We start from the raw sequence: 26,743 nt of genomic DNA on the forward strand, positions 1-26,743 counted from the left end.
CCACCAAAGAAAGCAAAGAGAATTCCTTCAGCGGGAAAGGTCATGGCATCAGTGTTCTGGGATGCGAAGGGGATTCTGTTCACAGATTATCTCCCCATTGGGCAAACAATTACTGGAGAATACTATGCTAACGTCCTGGACAAATTGCTACAAAAGGTAAATGAAAAAAGGCCAGGTTTAGCAACGAAGAAAGTCATTTTCCATCAACACAATGCACACCTGCATGCATGTGCCTTCACCATGGCAAAATTACCTGAACTAAGGTATGAATTGCTGCCACACCCACCTTATTCATTTTATATGGCTCCATTAGACTTCCATCTCTTCCCAAAACTGAAAATTTTTCTTGGTGGACAAAGATTCACTCCAAATGAAGAATTGATAGCCGGAGTTGACAACTATTTTGTAGGCCTGGAGGAAACTCATCTCTGAGATGGGATCAAGGCACTGGAACATCGTTGGACCAAGTGAATTAATCTACAAGGAGACTACATTGAAAAAAAAGTTCCAGTGATGTAAGCACTTTTTTTCTATTCCATTCTGAGAACTTTTCAAATCACCCTCATTCACAACAGTTCGTCCATTGTTCCCTTGTTTCAAAATATCTCAAACAAATTCAGTACCTAGTAACTGTGTCACTCTGATAGCCAAACACAAATTTAACCACAGCTGTTTCTGTAAACATCTTCAGTGGCTATGTATTTTTGAGATACCTTTCTGCTCTTATGGTGAAGCAGGCACAGATTACAGCACAGATTCACTGTTGCTGTAGGTATCAGCATCTACAACCAATGTTTCAGTGGCAATAGACAACACAAAAATGTTCTGTAACATTTGACTTTCAATGATTGTACAGTGTTGGATGTATGTAATTATGTATGAGAGTGAGTCAAATTAAAACCTTAAATTTGTAATAACAAAACAAAACTTCGCACCGTTATCCTGTAAGTTGGTACGCGTGCTACAAACAGCATGCAGAATGGTCTGTAGGTGGCAGCCCAGTGCAGATGCACACATACCATCACAGTATCAGTATAAAGATGGCTGCCCCACTTGCGACTTGCACCAGGCCTCACCTTCAGCCCCACTCCCAGATTTAACCAAACAGCCCTCGTCAAAGATTTATTGTCCTACACCCGTACTCTCTGCTGGAAATATCACTTTGCCACGAAGAAAAATGATCCTAATCCTACTCCTAATGATCCAACTCCCCAAGACACTATCCAAATTGAACCCTGCCTGGAACAGTTCCGTCCTCCGTCACAGCGGGACCCACCTCCTCTTCCTCAAAATCACCCTCTCCTAACCTTCCAGGAATTTCTGACTTCCAGCCTTGCCTCTCAATCCTTCTTAAAAAACCTTAATCCTCCTCCCAACATCACCATTGCTGAAGCCCAGGCTATCCGTGATCTGAAGGCTGACCGATCCATCGTCATTCTTCCGGCGGACATGGGTTCCATGACTGTGGTACTTGATCGTCGGGAGTATGTGGCTGAGGGACTGCGTCAGCTTTCAGACAACACTACTTACAAAGTTTGCCAAGGTAATCCCATTCCTGATGTCCAGGCGGAGCTTCAAGGAATCCTCAGAACCTTAGGCCCCCTACAAAACCTTTCACCTGACTCCATCAACCTCCTGACCCCACCAACACCCCGCACCCCTACCTTCTACCTTCTTCCTAATTCACAAACCCAATCATCCCGGCCTTCCCATTGTAGCTGGTTACCAAGCCCCCACAGAACGCATCTCTGCCTACGTAGATCAACACCTTCAACCCATTACATGCAGTCTCCCATCCTTCATCAAAGACACCAACTACTTTCTCGAACGCTTGGAATCCCTACCCAGTCTGTTACCCCCGGAAACCATCCTTGTAACCATTGATGCCACTTCCTTATACACAAATATTCTGCATGTCCAGGGCCTCGCTGCAATGGAGCACTTCCTTTCACGTCGATCACCTGCCACCCTACCTAAAACCTCTTTCCTCATTACCTTAGCCAGCTTCATCCTGACCCACAACTTCTTCACTTTTGAAGGCCAGACATACCAACAATTAAAGGGAACAGCCATGGGTACCAGGATGGCCCCCTCGTACGCCAACCTATTCATGGGTCGCTTAGAGGAAGCCTTCTTGGTTACCCAGGCCAGCTAACCCAAAGTCTGGTACAGATTTATTGATGACATTTTCATGATCTGGACTCACAGTGAAGAAGAACTCCAGAATTTCCTCTCCAACCTCAACTCCTTTGGTTCCATCAGATTCACCTGGTCCTACTCTAAATCCCATGCCACTTTCCTTGACGTTGACCTTCACCTGTCCAATGGCCAGCTTCACACGTCTGTCCACATCAAACCCACCAACAAGCAACAGTAGCTCCATTATGACAGCTGCCACCCATTCCACATCAAACGGTCCCTTCCCTACAGCCTAGGTCTTCGTGGCAAACGAATCTGCTCCAGTTCGGAATCCTTGAACCATTACACCAACAACCTGAAAACAGCTTTCACATCCCGTAACTACCCTCCCGACCTGGTACAGAAGCAAATAACCAGAACCACTTCCTCATCTCCTCAAACCCGGAACCTCCCACAGAAGAACCCCAAAAGTGCCCCACTTGTGACAGGATACTTTCCGGGACTGGATCAGATTCTGAATGTGGCTCTCCAGCAGGGATACGACTTCCTCAAATCCTGCCCTGAAATGAGATCCATCCTTCATGAAATCCTCCCTACTCCACCTAGAGTGTCTTTCCGCCGTCCACCTAACCTTTGTAACCTCTTAGTTCATCCCTATGAAATCCCCAGACCACCTTCCCTACCCTCTGGCTCCTACCCTTGTAACTGCCCCCGGTGTAAAACCTGTCCCATGCACCCTCCCACCACCACCTACTCCAGTCCTGTAAACCGGAAGGTGTACACGATCAAAGGCAGAGCCACGTGTGAAAGCACCCACGTGATTTACCAACTGACCTGCCTACACTGTGAAGCCTTCTATGTGGGAATGACCAGCAAGAAACTGTCCATTCGCATGAATGGACACAGGCAGACAGTGTTTGTTGGTAATGAGGATCACCCTGTGGCTAAACATGCCTTGGTGCACGGCCAGCACATCTTGGCAAAGTGTTACACTGTCCGGGTTATCTGGATACTTCCCACTAACACCAACCTGTCAGAACTCCGGAGATGGGAGCTTGCCCTTCAGCATATCCTCTCTTCTCGTTATCTGCCAGGCCTCAATCTCCGCTAATTTCTAATTTCAATTTGTCGCCGCTCATACCTCACCTGTCTTTCAACAACATCTTTGCCTCTGTACTTCCACCTCGACTGACATCTCTGCCCAAACTCTTTGCCTTTACAAATGTCTGCTTGTGTCTGTGTATATGCGGATGGATATGTGTGTGTGTGCGAGTGTATACCCGTCCTTTTTTCCCCCTAAGGTAAGTCTTTCCGCTTCCGGGATTGGAATGACTCCTTACCCTCTCCCTTAAAACCCACATCCTTTCGTCTTTCCCTCTCCTTCCCTCTTTCCTGACGAAGCAGCCGTTGGTTGCGAAAGCTAGAATTTTGTGTGTATGTTTGTGTTTGTTTGTGTGTCTATCGACGTGCCAGCGCTTTTGTTTGGTAAGTCTCATCATCTTTCTTTTTAGATATATTTTTCCCACGTGGAGTTCATACATATGAACTAATAGTCTAAGACTAATTTTCTATCAATACCTGTCAAGAGGCATTCAATAAGTAATGCAACAATTTTTTTTCTGAAAGCACATTAGTTTTATTCAGGATTACAGTACACAATGTTATTCCTCACTCTTTTGGTTACAAATTCCTGGTTTTCAACATAATCTCCATTTAGTGTGGTGGCCTTTGCCATCTTACTGGCAGGGCCTGTATGCCCCCTGATACTACTCTACAGGTCAACGTCAGGGTGAAAGTATTGTTGCATCACCCATCATCCATATACTGTTTACCACAGTGTGCACCCTTCATTGGGCCAAAGAGTTGAAAGTTGGAGGCATGAGTTCTGGGCTGTAGGGTGGATGAGGAAAAACAGTCCAATGAAGTTTTGTGAACTCTTCATGGGTGCACAGACTTGTGTGAGGCCTTGAATTGTCATGTAGGAAGTTCATTTGAATTTTTGTTTCAATGAACACACTGGTCATTTCTCAAATTACCTGAAGCCAGCACCTCACCTCAAATGTGAGTGTCTGCATGTTCCAACGAAGGAGACACAGCTGTGTGCAGCCGGCTGACATGCAGGAGAGCAGACGAGTTTCTGCAACATTGTTGCAGTGATGACAGATGCCTCACTGAATGACTCACGATGATGACTGCCTGGTCTCCATAGACATCCTGCAAGTGCCTATGAATATCTGTCATAGTACAGTTTTCCACCAAAGAAACTCAATGACAACTGTCTGCTTGGAATACACCTCCATTACAGGTGCCATTCTGAAGGCAACATATAGCACTGCCACCAATTGGAGCTCCATGACACTATAGGGGATGAAGTGAGAATATTCCACAACATCACACAACAAATTCAGTATTTCTTCAACCAGAATTGGCTGATTAAGAAATTTGTTGCATTACTTATTGAATGCTCCTCGTATTTTATGCGAGTGCAATCTGACTGTATGGTGTAAGCTAAAGGCCAAAAAATGTAGTCAAAAAAACACCTATAATCTCCTGTGCATGTTAAAGACCAAAAAATCAATTTTAAAAATAATATAGCCCACTCTTGAACAAACACAGTGCCAGTATTTGGAAGAAAGCACAGGCCACACTCATACACAAGACAGGTTGTAGAAACTACTATCCAATACCCAAGACATCAATTTGTTGTAGAATCTTAGAAAATATTCTGAGCTCAAATGTGATGAGGTATCTTTAATAGAATGACCTTCTTCATGCCCACCAGCATGAATTCTGAAAATGTCAATAATGCGAAACCCAACTTGCACTTTTCTCACATGATCTACTGAAAGATTTGCATCTTGGCAGTAAGGTAGATATAAAATTTATTGATTTTTGAAAAGCATTTGACTCAGTACCACATCTGTGCTTAGTATTAGAAGTACAGACACATGATAGATATCAAGTGAAATTTGTGGTTGGGCTGAGGATCTCTTGGTAGAGAGGACATAGAGTGTTATCTTGGGTGGAGTATCATTGACAAATGTAGAAGTGACTTTGTGTGTCACAGGGAAGTATGTTGGAACACTTCCTGTTCATGTTGTATATTGATGACCTTGTGGACAGCATTAATAGTAACCTCAGAATATTTTTAGCTGACACAGTTATCTTTAATGAAATGCTGTTTGAAAGAAGCTCCATAAATATCCAGCGAGATACTTCATTTCAAAGTGGTGAAAAGATTGACAACATACTTTAAATGTTCAGTTATGTAAAACAGTGCATTTCCCAAAATGGAAAAAAATGTACGAGGGTTGGAACTTAAACAGTGGCAACTATTTTTTCACAAATGATGCAAAAGAGTTACATGTTTGCACCAGTTGCTGTCTCATAAAGTAGTCACCAGCAATGTGTAGAACCCACTGCCAGTGATGTGGAAGGTGTAGTATACCATTAGCAGAGCATGTTCTGTTGATGGTGCGAATGGAGCGGTCTACTGCCTATCAAATCTCTGGAACAGTACTGAAGCGAATGCCACAAAGTGGTTGCTTCATCTTTGGGATCAAATCAAAGTCACGAGGACTTAAGTCTGGGGAGTAAGATGGATGGTACAGTACTTCCCAGTCCCATCGACTGAACAGAGCAGCCAAAGCTTGCTCTGTATGTGCCCACACATTGTTGTGCAAAATGATGGGTGGGTTGCACAGAAAGTGTCGCTACTTCTTTCGCCAAGCTGGTCACATGTGATGCCCCAAAAATGAACAGTAATACTGTGCATTGATGGTCTGCCATGGAGGAATGTAATGCGTTAGGATAACACCATCACAGTCATACACAAGAATCACCATAACTTTAGACCACTCCATTTACACCATCAATAGAACAGGCTCTGCTAATGGCTAATGCCTTCCACATCACTGGCAACAGGTTCTACACAATGCCGGTGACTACTTTGAAGGACAGTAACAAGTGCAAACATGTAACTCTTTTATATTGGTTGTGAATAAATAGTTGCCACTATTTAAGTTCCAATCCTCGTAGTATCTTATGACTATAATATCAGTGAGTTACAGTTGTAATCTGTCAACTTATACAAATACCTGGTTGTAACAGTCACTTTCTATAAACAGGTTAGAAAATTAAAGATATTGAAAAATAAAAGGGTGTGAAGGAACGGAATAGTTACTGAAAATAAATGCTTAGACCAGAGAAATTAAAGTAATATAATATGGAATGACAAAAAAATCTGCTCACAAACCGTGGCAGGAGAAAACACAGATAAAAGAATGGAGACATGTAAGCTTTTGGAGCCAGTGGTTCCTTCTTCTGGCAAAACTGATGAAAGGAAAGGAAGAGGGGTGAAGGGAAAAGACTAGGAAGGTTTAGGAAATGGGGAAAGTTATGGAAAAGTTGTCTTGGACCCTGGGTCAGAGGGAATTTAATGTATGGTGCTGGACAAGATTTGAAAACCTGAGAACTTAAATATGGAAGACAGGGTGATAAGCAAGATGCAGATAATTGAAAAAAACATTGTGCAATAGTCAAAAAGACTAAGTGCGTTATATGTGGGAGATAGATGTTGGAGGAAGAAAAAGTTAGAAAGGTCAGAAACAGAAGATATAGAACAATAAAATGGCGTAAAGAAAAGGAATCATTACTGGAAAGGAACGCTGAGCCCAGAGAAATTAACATAAATTTAGGCCATGTGGAATAATATAGAATATAGATTTCTTTTTTTTAAATTTTCAATCATTTTTCTTTAGACAGCACAGTATTTTTGTTACATGTAATCAGTCATACTTCTCTGACTATCCTGAGCATGTCAAACAATTTTCTTTTCCTTGCATATGTTGTTTTGATTCCTTTTGTAATCCAAGGTGTTTTTGATGTTTTAGTAGTACTGCAAAGTGGGATTACTTTGCTCCACTTTTGTATTGTATTTTGAACAAATTCATGCAGTGTATAGTAGTTTTGTAAAATGACTTTTGGAAATGAGAGTAGCCTATTTTAAAACTGTTTAATAACACACAAAGACATCGAAGATTTATTTTTGAAATTTTATAATGTTTTAAAAATTGGAGCACAGAAGCCCCTGAAATGGCTTACTTTGCTCCACTTCATATAAACATTATTTTAAGACAGGATAATAGCTTTGGGCAATGTTACCCTCTTTAAATTTTGTTGTGTTGCCTTTCAGAACCATAGCAAAGTGACATTTATGTATTTTTTGGTATTGAAGTGTCAAAAATAATAAAAATTCTGGATAGTGCAACTTTGTTTAAGATTAAAAAAAAGTAATGAACATGAACAGATTACAGCGTTGTTTCATTATGAAAAGAGGCCAATTTTTTATTAGGTATGTCAATGTTTCAAAATGTCTGTGACTATGCCAAAAAATATTTTGCACAAATTCATCATCATCAATCAATTCTGGCACTGAGAAAATGCCTCTTTTGCTTAACCATTTTTAGGGGATTATACCTCTACATCATCCCATTTGTAAAAAAGTTGATCTTTATTTAGAGGCCATTTTCATTTAAGAGATGGCATCATGGTATTTACAGTCGCACCATCTTTGATAAAGCTTTCATTAACACCAGGGTAACATTTATTTTCATACTATGTAACTAGAAACACACCAATCTGCTTGCTGACTGGTTTCAGTTTTTCCTGTGGTTTTTATAGGCACTCTTCATTATCTGTAGACACTGCTAATATTTTCATTTGATTTATTATGTATGATTCCTAATAGAAATACAAATGTTTTATTCCACCGTTGAGCATATTTACATGCAATTGGTGTCATCAGTGTTAATACAATAATAATAACAATAATAATAATATAAACTTCAACATGACAAATGTTTTTAACTAAAATATAATAATCCAAGATGGATACAATACATATTTGTGCAAATGTCAATAACAAAAAGAAATTTCCTAAGAGAAGTTTCCTCTCTACCAACAAGAGGAGCTATTTGTCTTGACACAATTGTGACAAACCTAAATAGTTGGGACTACAAAGTAAGTTTGGTGGACCCTGTACTAGCAATCACCATGCAGTAATCATGAAGCTATAGACAAACTCAGTAAGTACACAACAAATTCCCAGCAAGCATTCAAATTATGTATTCAGAAATAGAGTTATTACAAAGAAAAGCTTAGATGATTTCAAAACTACAATGTCTTCTATAGAATGAATTGCCATAATTGATGAATTGCCACCAAATTCTGCATTCAGTGACATGTTCCAGAACCTTAAACTTAAATTTGATGAACATTTTCCATTAAAACCCAAGAAATATTCAAATGCTAAATCAAAATGTAGACAAAAAACTAACAAAGTAAAGAGGTGGTATACTCCTAGACTAGCCAAAATAAAATGTATTGTCAAAATACTAAATGACAAGATAAAAGCTGCTAAGGATATAGATATTAAGGATAGGCTATACTCTAGTTATTTACAGACCAAAAGGACCTACAGAAAGGAAGTTGAAAAAGCAAAGAAGGAAAGCAATGCCAGATTTATTGAAGAAGCTCACAATCCTTGTAAAGCAGCATGAGATCTGGTTAATGAGCACAGGAAAAGCCCACCTCTTGCTCTAATTCTTGCAGTCCAAATGAGTTTAATGACTATTTTATCAAAATAGTGGAAAACAAAGTAAATGAAACTCCTGACTGTGGAATAGATCCTGCAGCTGCTGTGAAATCAGAATAAATGCAGCATGGTAATGTGGAAGAGAGTGTATCCAAAAGAAATAATAAAAATTGTAAAAAGCTACAAATCTTCAGGGAGCCCTGATATTTATGGTATGTTCTGTACTATGTTAAAAACTACATTCAGTGAAATTGCACAGCCATTAACAGTTGTAATAAATAAAAGCTTCTGTGCAGGGGAATTTCCAGACTTTCTGAAAGTAGGACGCAGCACAGTGCCTGTTTACAAAAAAGGCAGTCCACATGAAGTGTCAAGCTACAGGCCTATATCTATAATACCAGCACTAGCGAAGGTGATGGAGTCAATAATGAAAGAACAACTATTAAGTTATTTGAAGGAAATAGTCTCTTTTATGATGGGCAACATGGCTTTCAGAAGGGCAGGTCTACAACAACAGCTGTACTTGACTTAGTTACAAACATAAGGCAGGGTTTTGAAGACAAGGAATCTATAGCACTAGTACTCTGTGACCTTAGTAAGGCATTTGACTGCATCCTACATAAGGCCCTGCTCAGAAAGCTAAAAACATATGGTATAGGGGATATGTCGTGCAAACTCTTGAATCCTACCTGAGAAACAGATGACGGATTGTCTCCGTGCAAGGAGCTGAATCGGGTGAGAAGAAACTACAGCATGGTGTGCCACAGGGATCGGTAATAGTGCCCCTGCTGTTCCTTATCTTCATAAATGACATGAGCTCCAATGGGCACACCTTGCAGTTTGCGTATGATACAACCTTGTTCTCAAAAGGAGAGAAAGTTGTACAGGCAGTTCAACAAGTAGAAATCTTGTTCAATGAAGTTAAGGCCTGGTTTATCATGAACAAAATGAAAATTAATGAAGAAAAAACTCAGAGGATGATATGCAGCCTCAGCAATACTGGAGCACTGGGTAATGCAGCAGATGTTAAATTTCTGGGTTTTCTCATTGATCCCAAATTAACCTGGCAACAGCACACCAAACATGTATGTTCCAAACTTTCATGGGTCCTGTACCTCTTGAGGAAACTGAAAAGTATAGTACCAGAACAGTACCTGCTAACTGTGTACTATGCAATGTTCCACAGCCACATCAGTTATGGGCTGTTGTTTTGGGTCCATTCTGCAGGCTGCAAGAATTTGCTTTTACTGCAAAAGAAAGCAATTAGGGTCATTACTTCAAGCAAAAAAACAAACCACTGTAAACCAATTTTCACCAGGTTAGGAGTTCTAACTGTTTACAGCCAGTATGTATTGAACTGCCTCTTCCACATAAAGAGAAACCATGATATATACAGAAAGAGAAATGAAGTTCACAAATACAGCACTCACGACAAAGACAGTATCGACATGCCGAGGTGTTGATTAGCTAAGACACAAAATAGCTTCCCAATGGTGGTTCTAAAATTGTTTAATGCTCTACCTGATGACATTCAGTCTTTACCATGGGAGCAGATTAAAACTACTGTTTTGTGTAAGCTAAAAGAGCAACCCTTATACAGTACTGAAGAATTCTTCTCTAGTAATAGCATAGAGTTTACTTGAGCTGCAGCTCAGTTCCGTGACTCCAACAGCAACCATTATATTTAATTTCATTATATACTTGTATCTATTTCATTGTTGTGATATTATTGTAATCCAATTTATAACATAAATATGTCTTGCAGTATTAAATTACTATCATAGTAGAGCTGTATTCATGTATTTTGATAATGCTGTATCTTGACACTGTCTGTCCAGCTGTGGATGGTGAATGATATAGAATTGGTAACAAAGGTAATATCATCATTGAGTAGCATTATGATTCTTATTCTACTTAGATGTGTGGTGTACCACCTTTTTAGATTTTGTGGTTTGGTGTAACAATTTTTCTTTGATATTTTCTTGCAGCATTTAGGGCAACATGCTTCAAAATTTTCAGTTAACAGTTCTAGAAATTTGTTGGTTGATTCATTTGCACCTGCAGTGGTTATTATTTTATCCCATTTTATTAAATCCAATTTACTTATCAACTTGTTTAGCTTTGATTTGTTAATTGGTCTTATAATTTTTCTACAGTCTGTGGAAGTTTCAGTTGCTTTACTGTTAAGAGTTTGTCTGAGCCATAGGCCCTCATGATCTGAAATGCCTAGCTTGATTGTGTTGAATTCTGTTTTGTTTAGCTGAAAATTACAAATTTGTTATCTAGACATGCTTCCTGTCATTTACACAACTGAAGTTAAGGGATCTTAATGTACCGTATTTACTCGAATCCAAGCCGCACTCGAATCTAAGCTGCACCTGAAAAATGAGACTCGAAATCAAAGAAATAAAAATTCCCGAATCTAAGCCGCACCTGAAATTTGAGACTTGAAATTCAAGGGGAGAGAAAAGTTTTAGGCCGCATCTCCAAATCGAAACAAAGTTGGTCCATTGTAATATGAGAGACAATTTAGGTCGAATGAATTACGATACAGCTACAGTAGTTTGGTTCGAGTCGTAAGCTTAGCAGTTAAGCTTTACCAGGTAGCCATTGCTATGCGTCAGGCGCTCCGTCCGTATTTATATGGGTACCCTTCCTTTTTCACGTGCTTCATCTGGTTTGAATTGATTGCTTATTTTTCTTTGATCTGATAAGTGCCGTTTTCTTTGTTATAGGTGTTTACGTCACTCTAAGCTGAAAATGCATTACTGTACTGTCACGCATTGTTTGTCGCATTGTGATGTGCATGTTTACAGCCTGACACCGCTCGCGGCATGGGCTTGCTTTTGTGCGCGCTACCGCCACTTACAATTAAAAAAAAAAAGAGAGGAAACGTCTCATTAGCGATACAATAGAAACAGACTGCTATTTGTTGTTACTTACACTGCTGCTTTCTTCGATAATGATCAACAAGAACCAAATAATAGACTGTGTATGACAGAAGATGTTCTGAATGAGAGTTTAGCGAAAATTTTTCTCCGTTTGAAAATCTTTGCAGGCGCCTCTTTAGTACATTAAATTCTGCACAGAAATTAGAGTCATCTTATATTTAAAAATCTAGTCAATTGTTGTGCTTCATTTCTGTCTGTATCACTAATAGCCATAAGAATAATACGAATATAAACATGACATGATATGTATATTCTTCCGCGTTTGCTATTGTCTCACTTTAGTTTCGTAGTTCATTAGGCAGACAGGATTTTAATGAGATAGCAGCAAACACAAAAGAATACATGGCAAAATGTTTATATTTGTGTTATTCTTATGGTGAAGAGAATACTGCAAGTGATTCACTATTCATAAAAGTTCCTATTAACAACAATCTCTTCTCACAGGTAGGAAAAAATTCATAACGTAGAGTTGGCCATATTGACAAGTAGAGTTGGCCATATTGACAAACATCTCAGTCTTACCAGTTGGATTTTCATAGTACATTGAACTGCTGCTACATTCGAAGATGAACAATACGGAATTTGTATTTACTTCGTTGGATAATGTATGAAAATGCAGTGGTCGAAACTCGGGGCGGAGAAAAAAAGCTCGTCTTCCACCTTTTTTTAAAATTTATTTACTGGTGCAGAGGATTTGGTGCCAGTATTTATCTTTGTGCCTACAAAGCATGCCTGTGTAGCGCTACATATATTCGACGGCAGAAGTTAGTTGTAGCGCCACCCACCAACATTTTTCAGAACTTCCGCTTGCTTTGCACTCGATTCTAAGCTGCAGGCGGTTTTTTGGATTACAAAAACCAGAAAAAAGTGCAGCTTAGATTCAAGTAAATACGGTATTTAGCAAGTGATCAACCTTTCTATTCTTAAACCTAATGTCTATATTGATATCACCAAATATTAGTATTCTGTAATTTTTGTATTTGAGTAGCAGGAGTATCAGTTTCTTCAGAAGATCCACAAGCAGGTCTTCATTGTGTTTTGGGGTGCAGTATACTGAAGCTATTATGATTACCTGTTTTGGAAACATTATGGCTGCAGCTTCGAATTTTGCTTCTATGCACAATCCACCTAAATCTATAACTACATAGATTAGGTTCACACTATTTTTAACATATACAGATACACCACCATGTTTAATACTTGTTCTACAGTAGCTGGTTGCCAATTCATATCTAAATGGTACACTTAATATTAGTTCCTCCTTGCTAAACCAGTATTCATTTATTGAAATCACAGTGCAGATTAAGTTTCCCAGCCAATACTGAAGTTAATTAAGATTGTCCTTAAGAAACTGTACATTAATATGTAAGAAAATTACACTTATACTTATCTTACTGTGGTTTTCCTGTAGCCCTTCAGCAGAAAATCATTCAGATGGGATGAAACTGCTGATTTCCTTTTCCTCAGTATATGGCCATTTGATGAGTTTTCCAATGTTGACTGCTTCTTCAGATGGCATGGTGGTGAAGTTATTGTCTTGTTAAGGGGATGAGTGACTCCTATTACTTCTGCCAGTGTTGATGGTGCATTTTCTGTTATTGATATTAATTGTTGATTCAGTGCGGTCAACCTCATTGTTGGAATATGATGGTCCAGTTTTTCTATCTTCCTGGTTTTTGATTCTGTAGAAGATTTTTCTACTACTGGCATTATGGTTACTGTTATGTTGTTTCCCATGATTATGGCCTGATTTTTGGTTGTGAATTCTCTGCATAGTTTCTTTCTTCCTCTTTTGTTTATATGCAATCACTGCCATGTGAAATCTTGTCTTCTTAGAAATCTGTTTACATCAAGTACTGTGACATGATTGTATTGTCCATGTGCTTTTACATCGAGTGTCTTCTTTCCCTATGTGTTTGATTTTGGTATGAATGTCTCTAGTAACTTCATTAAATAACACACCTGGTTTAACAAAAGATGTTACAGAGAGCATTTCTTGCGATAATTCATTTAATAGGCTTGGACAGTTTCTGCCATATTTGTCGGTCAACATAAGAACTTTAGTTTCTGGCATAGATGTATTACATTGATTCCAGGTTCTTTTTTCTGCTAATTCCATTTCTGTTTGTGCAATATTTACTTTTACTGGGACATGTGATGTAACACAATTATGGAACATTCAGCAGTGTCAGTGTTTTGTTTTTCCTTTTCTGAATTTGGTCTACATTTTTGGTCATCTGAATGAATTGATGCACTGTATGTCACACTCATACAGTTTAATTGTTCTTTTAGAGCCTTCAAACTATCAGTAAGATTTGCAATTAGAGCATCCACTCACAAAATTTCATCTTTCATTCGTTCTCAGGAAATTTCATCCTGGGTATTTCCTTGTACCATTTTATTGTCTATTAGTTTAATTTTGAGGTGTTGGTTTTGTTCTGGGCCTTGCACTGACCAATTTATATACTGAGCATCATGACGATAGTTGTTTACTTTTCTGCACCATGCTTTGCAAAAAAAATTTTTATTAGAGTAAGCATACCTGGAATACTGGTACCATTGTGTCTTCATTTCCATCTCGTTTGTGCACTTTAAACATATAGTTCAGAATTGCACTACACACTTATCAGAAAGATTTTGACTAGTACATTTACTGATTTATATTTACACTGCATCTACACTTTATATAAATTTCACTAGCTTGATATTGTAACAAACTCTCTTGTAACAGCAAAAATTACACCTGTAGGCTTGATTCTTCTCTTGTTTATTCTTCGTCTGAACTTTCATTATGAATTTGTCCTTCTAATACGCCTTCATCATTAGAATAATCAAACTTTACCTGGATTTTCCTCTTCTTAAGTTCTTTACTAGTACTTGGCACTGATTCAAAAGCATTTTGTGGCAGTTCATGCAAGTATTCTATTTATTATGGATTGTAGGCATTCTTTCAGTGTTTCAGTACTGTAAACTGCACACTGGTGAGGTCCTAGCTCCTGTTTACACATTCACCATACTATAGTAACATTAATCTGTTAGAAGTACTCACTTTCATCCCAAGGTGAATCAGGCCTGAAACAAAGAAATGAAAATGCTACTTTCATTCACACTGTCAGTGACATGAAGTTGCCCTAATTTTCCCAGAAAATAACCTTCACTGCTGCTTTCAATCATACAATCATAAATAATGTATTGGTTACAGTTTTTTGAGTATGATTTATACAAGAACTAAATTCTACACTTCAATGAATGTCATCTGCCTTCTGTGTAAATAGTTTTCTGGTTGTAAAATACCACTTTTTCTTGACAAAAATTACCTCAAAAATACAGAGTACAGATTTGGTTAGCAGAAAATATCCAGCATAGTGAATGGCAGAATAACTCAAATGTATGAGCTAGTACAAACTATCACCTGTTTGTCAGAATCAAAACTGTTCTGAGAAGTTTACTGGAATAGGTACGAGGCAGGACTGAATCTTTTTTCAGAGTTGGAGCAGTTACCCCTCAGAGCAATGTAGCCCCACTTTATGGTATCTTGCCATATTGGTTTTTTGGAAGAGCTTCTGTAAAAACTGAGAGAAATCCATGTATCAATACATTAAATTTGGAATTGACATCTGTCATATTATATACATCTCTTCAATCGGCTGCCTGCAAGGCTACATCCAGACTTTCTTAATTTTTGGAAACTCTGCAACTGTGTCATTCATGATTTAATTAATGAAAAACTGCACCCATTGCTAATTTTCTCTTGCTTAGTACAACACATTTTGACAGTTTATTCTCATTTTCAAGTGCATTTGTATACATAAATATTTTTTGTGATGTTTGCATGTTTGTGCAGTTATTGTCTTTTTGAGGTTATGATGTATTGTACCTTCTTCATTATAGAGAATATCACACATTTTCAAATCATCACTTACACTATCTGTTTTTGTAATCAAAACACTTATGTCTCATAAAGGCAGCAATGAAGATGTTAAAAAATTTAAGCACAAAAGTAGAAAACTTTCAAGCAAAATACATTTTCCTGTTATATTGGAATCAAAGTAAAGTTCCTTCAACTAAAACAAAACCAAAAAATATAATCTGAAGTTTAATAAAAATATAAAAGAATAAAAATCACTTCTTAAAAATATTAAAACTTAAATTATACTTACAAAAACAATGTGAGTACACTCTGCCAAAAAAATTTAAAGTAAAACCACCTGCACCATATTCAATATCAAGTCCTGAAACTAATCCTGATTTGCCTTCAACAAAATGAAAAGGAGTATGAATAGTTTCAGTTAAACATTGTGCAAAGAGCCATAGTTCTAGCGCATCAAGATACAACCTCCAGCTACAATTTCTTCACTGAAAAAGAAAGACCCATGAACTTTCCACCAGGATATGGCAAAAACATTCAGTTTAGGGAAGTCTCATTACAATGATATACAGTTACACTCCTGACATGTAGTTACCAAAGTGGAATCAGGGTGTAAGGATCTCACCAGGCAATTAAGTCACTCAGAAAGCCTTGAAAAGTCACACTTGTGGTCTAAAATTATAAATAACTATGAGGACACTGTAGTGCGTGTATGGAAAAGAGAATTGTGAAAAAGAAAAGCATGAATAAGGGAAATTAGGTACTGGTCTAGTAGAAGTAGAACCAAGCTGCTGGACTATCTGAAATGAGTATCACACAAAGGGGTCTTAACCCTAAGACGCCCAAGCCTTTTTTTCTAACTTGGATGCCTAACGGGGGGTTCAGCAAACCCACAGGCATTAAATAAGTTTACTGATGAAAAATTACAACTTTCAAAATGGTTTATGTATTTTAACTAAGGCATCAGTTTATAAATGTTGTTAACTGTTATAAATATTGGATTGAGTGAATAAAAAATTGACATATTACAATACAAAATACAGATGCGTTCATATACAATAGACTGCTCTGAGTCCTCAACTTCAAGGCAAGGGACACACTTCACAACTTTTTCTGAATGTGTGTTACACACATGTTTATGACACTGTCCAAAATACTGTTTTGGTTTACTTAAATTGTTCTACTTCTGCCTCTTTGTTTTAGCTTCTCTTACACAAATATGGCACTGACCTTTCCCTGCAGGAGGCTGACATGCTTCTGTTGTCACTTCTTTGATTTTCTTTTGTAGAATAGTCTCCTCTGATTGAACAGTTTGGTTAGATAACCCTCTTGCATTGGCACTTCTTTCTTCTACCTTCAATTTCACTAGTTCCATCCCAGCGTGCAGAAGATAAAGTTTCCGTTTGTTGTGTTTCTTTTCATTCCATCTTGGATGTTACTGGATGAATATGGTGGTTGCATTGATAGCACAAATGTCGATGAGAGAGTAAAATATAGATAGAGGCCATCTCTTTGTTCCCCTTTTGCAGGTGTACATACGCGCCAATTGATGAATGGTATCAGTTCCACCTTTAGTGGAATTATAATATGCATTAATCTCGGTTTTATTCTTCTCTCCTCCAACAGTGCCTTTATCTTGGTGCATTGTTGACAACATCAGTAAGTTTTTACTTGGTTTTGTTTTTGCTATGTAGGACACCAAAGTTACTGGAGGCCTACTTGTTGATGGGTCTGTGAACAAGAACATTGATGAATGTAGCTCTCGATTTGATGTGTTTTTCATTATGTGTGGAATACGCTTCCTGTTTGACTGGAGAGGTCCTACTGTAGTAACTTTGTAGTCTTGGTAACACTCTTCCACCAAATCCACCGATGTGTAGTATCGGTCTGTAGTAATATTTCGGCCAGTATTTTTCACAGGTGCTACCAGACGTTTGACAACAGCTGCTGAACCCCGTTCTTCTTTTGACAAATTCTGAACATTACCTGCATAGGGTTCCATATTTAAGACGTATCTGTCAACTGCATTGGACATCATGCGTATAAGGATGCCATACTTGCCCAGTTTATCCTTCATAAATACTTTGAAGGGGCAGCGCCATCTAAACAAGCTGAGCATCTCATCAATGGTGATGTGGACCCCTGTTCTATACAGTAGTGGAAACCTATCATTCACTTTGTTGAAAACATCACAGATTGCTGTGAACTTGTCTGCTTCCCTTCTTAGCTGGTGGGTACTTTTGTCATCAAACCTTATGATTGCAATAAGTTCCTTGAAACGTTCTCTTGCCATAATACCCTTGTAAACTGGCCGAGCCATTAGGTCTGACCAAAGATTGTGTACACTGACAAAATCATCCTTATTTGCCCCCATAAGTATCAGGATACCTATAAAGCCATACAATTCTTTCTTATAAGTCAAAGTAACATTTCGCCTAACTGCCTCTTCATTTGAATGTTTTACTATAACATCCACGATGTCAGGCGTAAGAAGTAACTTCAAGGCTTCTCCAGGGGAATGGCAAACACCAGCTGGAGTTACTCCTGCGTGCACTCTTACCATATTAGCAACAGACCTCTGAGGAATTCTAGACTGTGTGGTTACGTACCTTCTTGCAGACATGGCCACAATAACATCCTCATGATCACTGCCTGCAGCTGCGCTATCTTCATCTTCTCTAAAATCCAAATCACTTTCCTGATCTGAATCATACTCCATAACACCATCCTCATATTCACTTTCACTCCCCGAGTCAGAATCTTCATCTAAAATTTCATTCAGAACTCTTTATAAAGATGAGTCACGTATTCTTTTAGTGATTTCTAAGTCTGGGTGTGAATAGTAGGGAACTGTACTAACTCACTGCAAGTTTACAAGATAAATAACAGCTGACTGACATCAACAATCACTTTCTCTGAAAGTAAACTCATTGTTGTGAATATCAAGAATACCAACCAACAAGAAACTAACTTGCATTGTTGTAGAGATGAGCAATACGAAATCCTACTAAGGGAAATTTTCTATAGCATGGAAGCCTAAGGGGGAGGGGGGGGGGGTTGTTGGACCCATAATAAGTTTCTTTATTCTTTTCTTTCAAAGCAGGGATTTTCTATAAAATATATTGACACTAACGTTTCGTAAAATAGCCAACAAACAATAACTCAAAGGGAATATGCAGTATGAAAGTTACTTGGGCAAAAGTAGGGGCCATAAAAAAATTGTGGGTTCAACAAACCCCCCGCCCCCTCCTTAGGTGTACTAGGGTTAAAATCTTGAATCAAAACTAGTGTTCAAAGATTGGAAATAAATGTTCACATATCTTTTGCTCTTTTTTCACCTACACTCAACAGCCATCTGAGATGTCAGTCATGCTTTTGCAACACTGAACATTCCAGATCATTTGAGAACATAGCAAAAATGAACACTCACAAAATCGTAAAAATGTTAATAAATCACACTAAAAAGTACTCTTGAATGCTCAAAAATACTCTCCAGTACTCTTAAATCCACCGCCGTATTCAACAATACACAAATGTGAAATAAAGTACTCTGCCAATCACTTCTTTACAGAGCACTGAGAACATTCCAAAACATTCGAGAGTGATACAAAAAATTCAGAAACTCTCTAGAACATTCTAAAATCTATAACATTTGAGAATATTTTAAAATGTTCAAAAGTATTCTTTAAGATTAAAAAATATTCATAAAAGCTCAAAAATGTGGATAAATCTTAAACTTTTGCTCTTAAAATATACATCGACGTGAAAGAGATGTGGGGTGTCCTGGTAGCCACCACATGTGATAGCTACCACTTCAAATACTCATGTCTCCAGAAACTGCTTTCACTATATTTCATATTTAATTAACTTATTCTATCACAATACTTGCTTATGAACAACATTTGTCATTTTGTTATTTGATGAGTAGATAGTAAATTCTTTGGGTTTCCAATCCCCCCCTTAAAAAAAAAATAAAATAAAATAAATTGCAGTTCTTTTTTAATAGAAAGGTAGTTTGGAAAGTACAAGTAGAATTCTCGGAATAAATGCTGTTCTTCCTTTATCTTTTTCCGATAATATTTTTGCTTTAGTTATATTGCTTGATAACTGTTCAGAACCATTCCTTGCTCTTGATTTTTGAATTACTATTATCAACTGCTTCATTTCTTACAGCTGAAATGGCTCTTTCTAATAACGAGCTTCAAGCATTTTGGCGAGTACTTGGTGGGGAGGGGGAAGAAGAGAGAGAGAGAGAGAGAGACAGAAGAGAGAGAGAGAGAGAGAGAGAGAGAGAGAGAGAGAGAGAGAGAGAGAGAGAGAGAGAGAGAGGAAAGAAAAGAGAAACTTTTTCTGTTAATTTATTTGGTCTATTGACAATATTACAGTTGTGTGACTGTATTCACTAACTTGTAATTCTTCTTGACAAAATGTTTTGTTTCCTTATCATTGGAAAGTTCAGTTCACATATTTGTTCATAACTGCACTTTCTTCAATTGAAACCAGAGAAATGATTTCTTCAGACATGCATTGATTTCATCTGCTGAAGCTGATTTTTGGAATAACTGGAACGTTTACCCCGAATTTACAGATGTGCAAGTAATTATACATTACCTTGAAGATCTAGAATATTCTAGAGTCTAATTCAAGATTCTATAACTTTTAGAATGTTCTACAATATTCTCTAACATTCCAAGCTGCTTCACCAGTTTTCCATAAGAAGTCCATTGGTGTGATGTCCTCTTTTGACACCCATATTTTAAAACACAACCCATGAAATTCCAAACCAAAAGTTCTTCACAGGTAGGGACAAGCCATGATTACATTGTTGTCACAACAAATGCCCTCTTTAGAAAACCATATCTTCATAACTAGCCCCTGCAGTTCCAAAACAAAATCTTCTTCAAGGATGGGGGATGGAGGGCTACTGCACTACATAACCCCATTGGGCTGCAAAATTTGCTTGTGAAGTTTTGGCAGCACAAACAGACACAGCACAATTACTTTTATTACATTTATTGATTAAAATATTTTTAAATTAAATGAAACATGCAACAATGATAAATGTTAATTATTTCTTTCTTTGTGACTGTGGGTTGAAGACAGCCTTACAGGATTTATGAAACGCACAGCTCTCATCTTCTCAACAAGTTCATGATGACCATACTGTTTAGCTGTATCTCGGGGTGTACGGCCATGGTGGTCTTTTACTTTTGTATCAGCTCCTGATGCTACCAGGAGCTCAACAATGGGCTGATTGCCAGTCTGTGCAGCAACATGTAGAGGTGTCTGCCCATTGATAGTGTTGCGCATGTTTACACTTGCCCCACGACGCAACTGGAAAACAATATTCGTCTCTAAAGTGACAAGCTTCACAAAACTACTCAATTTTTTAGTTGATTATACATGTAGCTTTGAAAGTAACACCATGACTACCAGCATTTTTATTGCATCAATACTTGATTTTGTGTTTGCTGATAGAATAGCTTCAGAAAGCAGACTCATTCCTTGACTGTTAATGCAGTTGATATTTGCCTCATTCTTCAGAAGGGCATATGTGACAGGTGGATTTGGGGACGTAATGACTGCTGTACATAGTGCATGTTCCCCAAACGTATCCATAGTGTTGACCTTAAAAAAAGAAAGCATTTGATAGTACCACTATCAAAATTTGAGTAGATTTTCTGCTTAAATTTATCAATAATTTTACTAAAAGTTTATTGTCTCTTTATAACCATCTTGAATTTACATACTGAAAATGAGGTTACTTACTCTTGCACCATAAGATATCAATATTTTTACAATGCCAGATTTCTTTTTAAAAACAGCCACATGTAAAGGCGTCCTGCCAAAAATGTCTGTACAGTTCACATTTGCTCCTTTGTCTAATAGTTTTTTCATAATCTAGAATCAAATAATCCAGAAAAAGATGTGTTGCATGTCTTATGAATATCAGCATAGTATGGCAGAGAGTGAGCTTTTCATCAATGACTTAAAATTAGTAAACACTTTGTTTAATAGTAACAGTTCATATAGTTACCAATTTATGTTCATTTTGTGTGGCAATCAGAAGTGCTGTGTCTCCAAACAATGTTTTCAAGTCAATACATTTGTTGCTGTGTTTGAGAAGAATATCAAGCATTTCTTCATGACCTTTCTCTGCAGCTATATGCAGTGGTGTCAGCATATCTTCATAATGACAGTCAACGTTTGCACCTCGTTTCAAGCACCATTTCACCATTTTAGTATTTGCATTTATTGAAGCTTCGAGAAGGTTTTCGTCTATGGGATCTTTCACTGTGTTAATAGATATTAAAATTAGTAATTATCTTCTTCAAAAATTGCATATACATCCAAATATTTTCATTCTTAGAATTTATTTAAAGTGATATGAAGGACGATCAAACTGTGAACTCAAAAGCATCTCAAGCAGCAAGGTGATTTAATTAAAGACGAAGACCAACTACAATTACATCACACACATTCAGACAGGCATCAAATGTACCACTTAGGGAGGCGATTTTCAGTGAGAAAATCTTTAAAAAAGTGCACAAAACCAATTACAGATCCATTAGCTCACTGGAAATCAATAATTACCCTATCTGTAATGGTATAGTATAAGGAAAAGTATGGATTACTATTCACTTTGAAGATGACACTTTGAGTTGCAGACAGGCACAATGGAAAGACTGCTACACATTTAGCTTTCTGCCAAAGCTTTCTTCAGAAAAGGAAACACACACACATTCATTCACACAAGCAAGCATGCCAGTAAGATAACAGATGCCAGTGTCACATAATAATGTGTGTCACAGCTGTGGCACTGTCATCTGCTGAACATGTGTACTGAGGGGGACTTATCAAGAATTTTCCAACAAGAGGAGAGAAACTTCCTGGCAGATTAAAACTGTGTGCCGGACTGAACTCGAACACAGTTTTAATCTTCCAGGAAGTTTCATATCAGTGCACAATCCACTGCAGAGTGAAAATCTCATTCTGGAAACATCCCTCAGGCTGTGGCTAAGCCATGTCTCCACAATATCCTTTCTTTCAGGAGTGCTAGTTCTGCTGGTTCACAGGAGAGCGTCTGTAAAGTTTGGTAGATAGAAGACGAGGTACTGGCAGTAGTAAAACTGTGAGGACGGGGCATGAGTCGTGCTTGGGTAGCTCAGTTGGTAGAGCACTTGTCCGCAAAAGGTAAAGGTCCCGAGTTCGAGTCTCGATCTGGCACATGACATGTCGAGGGGTTGGGTTGGGTTGTTTTGGGGAAGGAGACCAGACAGCGAGGTCATCGGTCTCATCGGATTAGGGAAGGATGGAGAAGGAAGTCGGCTGTGCCTTTTCAGAGGAACCATCCCGGCATTTACCTGGAGTGATTTAGGGAAATCACGGAAAACCTAAATCAGGATGGCCGGACGCGGGATTGAACCGTCATCCTCCCGAATGAGAGTCCAGTGTCTAACCACTGCGCCACCTCGCTCGGCCCAGCACACAGTTTTAATCTGCCAGGAAGTTTCATATCAGCACACACTCCGCTGCAGAGTGAAAATCTCATTATTCAAGAGGAGAGAAAACAGATATGGAAATGTAAGTGCCAAGACAAGCCATTCACAAAGAAACAATTAAGGTTCCACATTAATCCTTACAAAGATTTGACTGTATGTTTATTGAATGAAAAGTTGAAAATTAGCAATCTAAAAATAAGACATTTGAATAATGCACTGCAGAAGAGGAAGGAGTAAATATAGTAAGACTCTGACTAATGTGTGTGGATTGAGGTGATGCAATGATACAAAAGAAGAAAGTGAATTTAATAACAAGTATGAATGAAATAAAGAACATTTTAATATTTGTGATAAGTAATCTTCAATGGATATAATTTAAATGTTAAGCGTAAATGACTGAAACCAAATGCTACTGGCCACAGATGGACTTTGGACTAGGATAACTGGTCACATGACATGCTGAGCTGTGAGCATGCAGAGGCGTTTCAGAGCCTTTTAGTGTTATTGTTATTGTTATTTGTTGAGCATCCATTTTATCATATACTATGATATAGGAGGTGTCATGTCACATTATATGAGTTCGTAATTATACAGTAAATTAATAACATAGGCCTACCGTGGTAAAACATATATAAATATACATCTCGTGCAATGTATAGTAGAGAATAACAAAACAAACGATAATTAATTATTTATAGTGCATACTATTTTCATACATTTGTTTTTCAGATATGACTTATCATTATCATTGACCACTATAGTAGAGAATAACAGAACAAACAATAATTAATTAATTATAGTGTGTGCAGGCAGAGTATTTTCATACATTTGTTCAAATATGAATTATCATTATCATTGACCACTATGAATAACAGAACAAACAATAATTAATTAATTATAGTGTGTACAGGCAGACTATTTTCATACATTTGTTCAAATATGAGTTATCATTATAACTGACCACTATGTCACTATGTTCTGAAAATCCATGTACTCTGTAACACTATAAACACATTCTCTTAGTAACATTTTTTAAGCTCATTTTTAAAAATGTACTTTTCAATCTTTTTTATGCTTAAGAGAAGAGCACCAAAAAGGATTTTGGGGTGATACATTGCACTTTTGTGATATTGGGCTGTTCTGTGTGTTTCTCTGTGGTGCACTTTTGTGATATTGGGCTGTTTTGTGTGTTTCTCTGTGGAAATCATTCCTGTGTCTTGTTGGGTAGTCATGGTGATAAAATGAAGAAAATTTACTTCCTTATATATGTCAGTAGCATAAAAATATGCACTGTCACTTATTCTACTATTTTAAACAATCACTTAAACTGTTTTTGGCATAATGCAGGCTTTAATACTGCATTAAAGTAATTGTTCTTGTAAAATAAACCAATGTCTATGCAATGTGATGTATAAATGTTAATGTACTACTGTAATTGGATTAATTGACTTGTCCTATATTACTTGTACATTGGCTGTATAATATGTAATCAACGGGACCAAATAAATAAATAAAAATAAAAATAAATGGCACTCACTATTTAAAGAAGAAAATTGGGGGTGAGATTTGAAAAAGCAGATACTTTCGTAGATATATAAAGATGGAAGTGACATTATTTGAAATTTGTTGATACCAGTGATATATATACAGGTATTGTCATTGTGCTTCTTCAACTGCTTGTTTGGGATACTATTGAATACTTACATTGCTTTTCTCATTGAATAATGTAAGTGCCAACATATGTATTTATCTTCAAATAAACATTCATATTAAAATGCAGTATGAAATAATAAGATTGTGACTGAACATTGCCTACAAAATAATTTTCCCTGTGTTTTATTGCAGTATGAAAATGAATAATTTTGTTTATCTAGAAGATTTTCCCATATTTGACATGAGTTGTAATCATTGTCTGTTGTCTTGTGAGAAAAATCTCATCGTACAGTCCAGTTCAGGCCTCATTAACCCCATTTTGTAATTTCCTGTTTCTATGACCAGGATAAAATATTTCAGTTCTTATTTCCTGGAATGCAAAGTCATAACTTTCAGCTCAGTCCATTTGTCACAAAATATAGACCTTGAACATTTTTGTCTGGGACTTGAAGTTCCACTTCATATTGATTCACATATCTGCATACTTATTACTTATGGATTTTGAGATTTGAACTAATTGATTATGAACTTTCTTACTGGTTAGTTCCCATTGGTTTGGATTTTTCAGGTCGGTCCAATTGGTGCAAATGTAGGCCTTGAACATTTTCAGTTTGGCTTGAAATGTCTCATGCCAAATTCTACCATCAAGTAATTTTGCTGACTATATCCATTTGAGAAGCAGCAACAGTAGAAGATATATCATGTAGCAGTGTGAACAAAAGAAGATCTGTGCCTCCTTCCCATCTAAAGGATTTTTTAATAGAAGGAAGGAAGAAGAAGCGCCCAAGATAAGTAACTATAATTACTTAACAATATTTCACCAGAATGTTCAGTCAATAAGGAACAAAGTGCAACAGTTAGAAATTCAACTAGAAGCCATAGATAGCTTGATAGTCTGCATTACTGAACACTAGTGCAAAGGATCTGAAATTGAATACATAGTTTTACCTTCTTATGAATTAGCATGTTATTATAGCAGAACATTAAATAGGGGTTGGGGCTCATGTATTTATGTGAAAAAAGGACTACAGTTCATAGTTAGGAGTGAAGAAAAACATTTTGAACTTTCAGTAGTAGAGTTAAAAGAACAAAATACCCTTAAAAATTGTATATACTGTGTTTATATAGGTCTCCTAATGGTGATGTCGAAACCTTTTTCACTAAATTAATACAAGTGTTGGACAAAATATGTAATCCTAAAGTACATATTATTGTTTGTGGAGATTTAAATATCAATATGCTGAAAATGGGTGAAGTCAGCACCAGGTTCTTGAATATCTTGTACAGTTATGGTATCTCACAATGGATAACAAATGCCACAAGAGTAACCAAACACTCATCTTCAATAATTGACCATATTCTAACAGATATTAACCATAAATGCTGTGAAGTAACTGTTAAAAACCTTGGGATATCAGACCACTTTGGTCAAAGTGCAAAACTTAAAGCAAAAGCGCTTAGTTACAGAAGGGTTTTTTCTAAAGCAAAAAGGTGTGAATTTGCAACACAGATGACTGGCCAGATATGGTCAGAAGTATATTCAGGAACACATGTAAATGAAAAGTTCAACAAATTCATGAGTATATTCAAGTTAAAATTTGAGGAAACAATTCCTAAAGTAGTACTTTCTGTTGGGGGATCTAGTAGGAAGACTTGGGTAACAAAAGGTATCAGAAAATCCTCTGAAACACTCAAATATCTGAGATCTATCAAAAATGATAAGAGTGACCTAGCCTTCTTACAGTTTTTTCTTAGGTACAAGAGGACATACAGAAAACTGTTGCAGGAAGGAAAGAGAATCCAAAATGAAAAGACCATACAGAATTCAAACAATAGAAGCAGAGCCATTTGGAATATAGTAAAACAAGAAACTGGTAACTCAAAATCAAGAATCTGATTTGTCATTCATGAACACAAATATACATTTTGTCTGGTATAGTATTTTAGATTTTATGTTATCAACTTGAATTTTGCTTTGCCACACTGTATTTTATACACAGAATAACTCTTTACATTGTACAGTTCACCATACTTC

At 37.2% G+C, this 26,743-nt stretch overlaps 1 protein-coding gene across 1 annotated transcript; it reads right to left on the bottom strand.

Moving 5' to 3' along the window:
* Positions 1–14,720: 14,720 nt before the first annotated feature.
* Positions 14,721–21,791, bottom strand: LOC126140952 (ankyrin repeat, PH and SEC7 domain containing protein secG-like). Its single transcript, XM_049915239.1, has 5 exons — positions 21,591–21,791; positions 21,323–21,454; positions 20,987–21,181; positions 20,718–20,887; positions 14,721–14,757 (listed from the first exon to the last, which is right to left on the bottom strand). Exons 1-5 carry the CDS (start codon positions 21,789–21,791, stop codon positions 14,721–14,723), a joined length of 735 nt encoding a protein of 244 aa, XP_049771196.1.
* Between the last annotated feature and the right edge of the window lie 4,952 nt (positions 21,792–26,743).

Source organism: Schistocerca cancellata, unplaced genomic scaffold (assembly GCF_023864275.1).
Source record: "Schistocerca cancellata isolate TAMUIC-IGC-003103 unplaced genomic scaffold, iqSchCanc2.1 HiC_scaffold_708, whole genome shotgun sequence".
NCBI lineage: Eukaryota > Metazoa > Arthropoda > Insecta > Orthoptera > Acrididae > Schistocerca > Schistocerca cancellata.